Source organism: Carcharodon carcharias, chromosome 10 (genome assembly GCF_017639515.1).
Source record: "Carcharodon carcharias isolate sCarCar2 chromosome 10, sCarCar2.pri, whole genome shotgun sequence".
Lineage (NCBI taxonomy): Eukaryota > Metazoa > Chordata > Chondrichthyes > Lamniformes > Lamnidae > Carcharodon > Carcharodon carcharias.
In genome coordinates, this window is record NC_054476.1 from 120,509,972 (window position 1) to 120,515,971 (window position 6,000).

The following is a 6,000-nucleotide window of genomic DNA, read 5'->3' on the forward strand; positions in this document are numbered from 1 at the left end:
GCCAAATTCACTGTCAGATCATAGCAACCTCTGTTGCGAGAGAAAGAGTTAACAGCCCAGGTTGACAAGTATCAACTTGGGGTGTTGATTGTTTTTCTCCATGGATACTGTTAGGATTTCTGAGCTTTTAAAGCATTGTCTGTTTTTATCACCTCCTTAATATTGTTTCTTTGTATACTGTGCCTTCTATATGCTTTCAGTAATGGAATGTTGAGGAAAAACGTAGCATTTCCAAAGTTTAGAAGAAAGATTTTAACCATTTCAGATTCTATATATTTGTTTTTATTGAGATTTAGAACAGTCATGGTTCTTTTCAGTGTTTTCACCCCTTCTTTATCCCAATCTAGAGAAAATAAAATTATTTCTACTTGCTAGTCTTCCATAAAGGTAACGAAATGTAAATAAAATTGTTAATCATATTGTCAGCCACTTCTCTCCAGTGAAGTTATAGAGCATGCATGTGCTCCAGGCCAGCTTTACTGGTTTTAATGGGTGTATCTAGCCAATTATTGAATCCTCAGGATGATGTCAGGCTAATTACACAGGATTTACACCATTCAATCCAACTGGTTTGTACAGGCGTTTATGCGCTACACTAGCCCCCCTCCCACCCTACTTTATCTAAACCTATCTGCACATCCTTCTACTCCTTTCTCCCTCATGTACTTATCCAGCTTCCCTTAAAAGCATCAATGCCCGTTCACGTCAGCCACTTCACCAGGTAGCAATTTCCACATTCTAACCATTCCCTGGGTAAAGGAGTTTCTCCTGAATTCTTCATTGGGTTAATTGTTAGCTTCAACTGTAACCAGTAAAGCAATCCCACAGCACATACAATGAGAAACTCAAGACACAAGCTACGATTTGAAATTGCAGATCATGAAGCCAAAAATACAAAATTACAATCGAATCTCCAACAAAGGTAACTCCTTTTTTGCTCCCCTAAAGCTGTAAAAACACACAGTGAAGGGTCAAGGCCACAGCATGGGGACTCCAAGAATTGGTTAAAAGGCAAAGTAGTAGTTAAGTGTTGCCAAATTTGAATTTTAAAGCCCAAAGATTTTTGGAATTTGTGGAAAATTATCAGTTGGAGCCAGAGGCAGTGCAATGATTTTCTATTTCAATAGGTGAATGACAAAGTGTGGGGCAGATAATTATTTTTTTTAAATATTGAGGGGGCATGAGCTGCATACAGAAGTAACCTCTCCCGTCTAGGACATTTTCATTCAACATAATTATTTATGGCGCCAGTTTGAGATAATGGCCCTTCATCCCCGCCACCCCCCTCTCCAACCATATCCCATGCCCACGACTGCCAACCCCTTATATTCAGGAGACTGGATGCAACTAAAATTCTACTCAAAAATAAGTGAAAGAATGCTTCAACAGTATTTAACACAGTTTTCGGCTATTCACTGCCAACCCCCATAATGTGTGTGCTGTTACGTTGGAGGTTAAATAAACCAAGTATATTTTTCTGTTCACTGTAAGGGGAAATAATTCTGACATAATTAGAGCAATCTGTAAAACATCACTCCATCATTCATGAACTTGAATGGCTGTAAACTACGCAAAGCAAGATACCATCCATATCAGTCAATATGGATTAGAGGTTTTGAGATATCTTCTGCTACAGTATCACCATCTTGACTCTTTCACCAACTTTACCCAACCTCTACTATGTAAAAGGAAGAAATTAAAAATGCAACATTAATTACTGTGCTGCTTGCATTTATATGCAGTCTAATTACATTGAAAAAGCTCAGCGAATTACTTTTGTAAGTGCAGTGAGTGCTTTAGGAAGTAAATGTTTTGGTTTTGATGTTCATTGTTTGCTTCAGATTTTCCCTCAGGGGTCATGACGTCATCATCTGATTAAAATCACTCAATAACTCCCTTCGAGGGAAAAAGGCAGTGACTCTATTGAGTGAAAATATCAAAGCACATGTGGACTCCTCAAATTAAGATAGCATCACCACTCACACCAACTACAAATAATTATACAAAATGGCAGGAGACTCGATAGCAATGGTAAAACCTATTAATACTACATATCAAAGTAACATTCCCAGTACACTATTAACACAGGATTGAGCGATGCTATTAATGGCCAGATCTTTAATAAGTTGGCTGCAACTAATTTTGCATTTTATAACAGGGTTCATCCTAGTAACACGCAAAAAGCTAAACTGAAGATCATGTGACCACAGTCTACTGACTGGAGGAGTGAGGTTTTGTGACATATTCCAACATGACAGTTATGGACAAGATGGCAAAGTCATGAGAATTTGTGTAATTCTAGCAATGAAGAAGTAAGAAATGAACTTGAGAGTTTAATTCAAGAGTAATAGAATTAATATCTTGAATGCTCAATTTTTGTAAATATTCTTCATTAAAAATCAAACTCTAATTGTTGGGGGAACCAAATGGAGTTAATATTTTGACTGAGAGTCACTCAACATTTACCCCAGGGCTGATTAAATTTCCATTTATTTTAACTCCTCCATCCAGTCTCATCATATTTGCTGACATCTGAGCTCATGGTTTCAAATAGTTTAAAAGCTGAAATCCAAAAAACAGACCTCTTTGTAACTATTGTCCTAAGAGGTGCCCTCATAGAGGGAAGCAATAGTGATGTCGAGAGATGGGATATAGATTTGAAATCCCATACACCAGCATATTTTTCAAAATAGGGTTCTTTATCATTGCATTCTCCCCTAACAAGAATCAGTTTGGACAAATTACACTAAGATTAAGGGCGAAGATTGAGGGTCTGTTTCTATTCCCTATCCCCAACAAGCAGCCTACTTTACTATATGGGATCATTACTCATTATAGTTCCTTTCTTCATCATTGCTGTAATTGTAACAATTTTTTTTTTTTAATTCCACGACTTCATGCCATCTTACCCATGTCACATTGGTGTGTAGAGTGTGCGCCAAATGATCCAGTCAAGTAAACCTTTGTAATGCCAATGTCTGAACCAGGCTTCATTTCTTGCTTCCTCTTAGCTGCAAATTATAAGAATAGATGTTTTTAAATAAACCCCATAACTCCATGCATTCTTACCCACCTGAATTTATCAAATTGGACTCAACAATCAATCCTTGAATTGCATCAAAAAAATTCCAGTTTAGCAAATTATGGTTGTCCTGAATTTCATCTGTGGCTCCCAGCTAAAGCCTAGTAAGCCAGAGTTCAGCTTGTTTGAAAAATGCCCCATTCAAGGTCCATGTTCATTGCAAGGCCAATTTTTCCTGTAGTTCTTCAACAACGTTCAGTGCAATTGCGTACATAAGAAATAGGAGCAGTAGGCCATTCAGCCCATCGAGCATGTTCTGCCATTAAATAAGATCATTATTGATCTGATTGTGGCCTTAGCTCCACTTTTCTGCCTGCACCACCCACCCCTCCAATAACCCTTGACTCCCTTGTCATTCAAAAAATCTAATTAAACCATGAACATATTAAATGCCCCAGCCTCCACTGATCTCTGAAGAGAATTTCAAATACTAACAATTCTCAGAGAAGTGATTCCTCCTCATCTCTGTCTTAAGTGGGAGGCCCCTTATTTAGAAACGGTGTCCCCTAGTTCTAGATTACACCACAAGGGAAAAACATCTCAGCATCTAGCCTGCCAAACATCCTCCAAATTTTATATGTTTCTATAAGATCAACTGTCATTCTTCTAAACTGTTTTAAAATTAGGAGACACCCTTTAAAGCAGAGATGAGGAGAATTGTTTTCTCTCAGAGGGTTGTGCGACTTTGGAATTCTCTGCCTCAGAAGGTGGTGGAAGCGAGGTCATTGAATATTTTTAAGGCAAGGGAATCAAAGGTTATCAGAGTTAGATGGGAAAGTGGAAGTCGAAACACAAGATGATCAGCCATGATCTTATTGAATGGCAGAGCAGGCTTGAGGGAGCCGAATGGTTTACTCCTGTTCCTATTTCTTATGTTCTAACTCTGAACATATCTGCAGGTTTACTCAGTGACTTCAGCTACTTACAATTATGCATTCTTCTCAGCAAAATGTTGCACATAGGAAATTTGAAAGAATATTGAAAGTACATGCAGTTGGATCTGCCAACTTACATTGTACATTATGCACATACAATTCCACATAAAGCTAGAAGAAATCATATAGAACAATTTTTGGACTTATCAATATAGTGCTTGCGAAAACAGACTCTGTCAATACCCATGAAATTCTCAACATAACCAATTAGGAATGTGTTGCAAATAAAGGAAGACTACAGAGAGCAACACCTGGAATTATATTTCAATGACTGGTGTGCTTCAGCAGTTACATCCAGTGTTATCATTGGGCCTATACAGGATACTGATACCAATACAATACAAAAAAGCCAACGTTTAATGCTGGGCAAAAAATAGAACATGACAGACTCAATTCATTCAACATCTCAAATTGCATGCACCACTTGTAACAGATCACTAGCCACCCTAGTATTTCACTTGGTGTAATAAAGCTGTGCAATGTTCTCTCCAGACATAACCCATGTTTGGAAAGATTAAGTTTGCCCAACAGCCTATATTTCGTTATTCAAACAGGTGCAGCGCAAATATTTCACATACCTACCATACTTTACTGAAACCTCAGTGACAACTGTACATTCCCAAATCTCCTCTAGCAAAAAGCACTCTTGGGGCAGTGACAAAGTCGCCGTTGCCCAATTCCATTTCCCGACCTGTCAAAGCCCTTGGTTTAGGATTGGCAACAATCCCTCCCTGCAGCTGTGCAGCAACTATTCCAATTCAATGTGGATGAATGGAGAGGAGGCTGGGGCAATGAGCTGAGTCTGAGACACAGACACACTCCAGCAGTAGGTGCAAGCCCCGGTTGTCAGGGTCCAGAAAGCCGGGCGTCTCTACTGGATGGGTCGGAGGAAAGAGAGGGAGGCCTGTGCCGGGCAGCGCCCACTGTCCCTTCCCTCCTCTCCCCAAAGTCAGTGCCAACTCACCTCGAGCCGAACACCTTGGTGCAGCTCATCCGCTCGCTCAGGTCGCACATGGCCACATAGCCGGGCTGACTGGCCCGGGCGCTTTCCACATGATACGCATACACGGACAGCAGCACCCCGAGCAGACAAACGCTCCCCCTCGCCACTTTCTCCCATTTCGGGGTCGCCACTTTCAGGATGGGCGCCGACATCTTCCCCTCTGCCTGCCGCTGAGGCCGAGACGTAGCGCGCTCTGATTGGCCAGGAGGGGGCATTGTGACGTCGAACACGTCATCCCCGCCCTTTCCCGATGACGTCATCAAAGACGCGCCAGCGTTGGGAGGGACAATAGGAGGCGTGCTTTAGAAAGGGCTGTCAACCCACTGGTCCCAACCCTCCATTCTTCAATGGTCACTCAATCCTGCACAACAAACCACAGAGAGAAAGGAGTGCTAACTCTACATCTGATAGTGTTATTTTTGCAACAGAACAGCTTTTCACCCAGTTTTTCTTCTTTTGTATTTCATTTCTCAAGTTGCATGGTCACAATAGTTCACAGGTCTGTGAAATCATCAGCTGCTTACCAAATCCCAGAGTAGAAATATTTCTGCACATGTACATATACAACTGTTTTTTTTAAAAGAGCATATCATGAAATTTTGAGCCACAATTTCTTAATTGAACATTTGTAAATATTTGCAGATGGCAGTCAGGATTTTATATTGGGCTGCTCATATCATTCCTGAGTTTAGCAGGAATTAAAGTTGCATCTCCTGACTCCTGCCTTGCCGTAAAATGTATGTAACAAAGATCTATTGTCTAATATCTCTAAACTCAAAAATCTCAAACTGATATTTTAAAATTTAACAAAATATGGTGTAAATATGAACATGTATCTCTGATCCTTCATTACCCACTATGGTCATTTATCCTCTGACTTTCATGCCTTGGACCTCCTAAGCTTCAAACTTGTCAACCTGAACTCTTCGAGGCTGTTATTTCTCCTTCCCAGAGCCTACCTTTCCTGTGGCAATTCCAGG

The 6,000-nt window shown here is 40.3% G+C and overlaps 1 protein-coding gene across 2 annotated transcripts in view; it reads right to left on the minus strand.

Moving 5' to 3' along the window:
• Positions 1-5,216, minus strand: part of vkorc1l1 (vitamin K epoxide reductase complex, subunit 1-like 1) — a 59,254-nt gene extending 54,038 nt beyond the window's left edge. For both annotated transcript variants that reach the window (XM_041197164.1, XM_041197163.1), the window contains exon 1: positions 4,982-5,216. In XM_041197164.1, the coding sequence (XP_041053098.1) occupies positions 4,982-5,172 (191 nt within the window). In that variant the 5' untranslated portion in view covers positions 5,173-5,216. The remainder of the gene's footprint in view (positions 1-4,981) is intronic.
• Between the last annotated feature and the right edge of the window lie 784 nt (positions 5,217-6,000).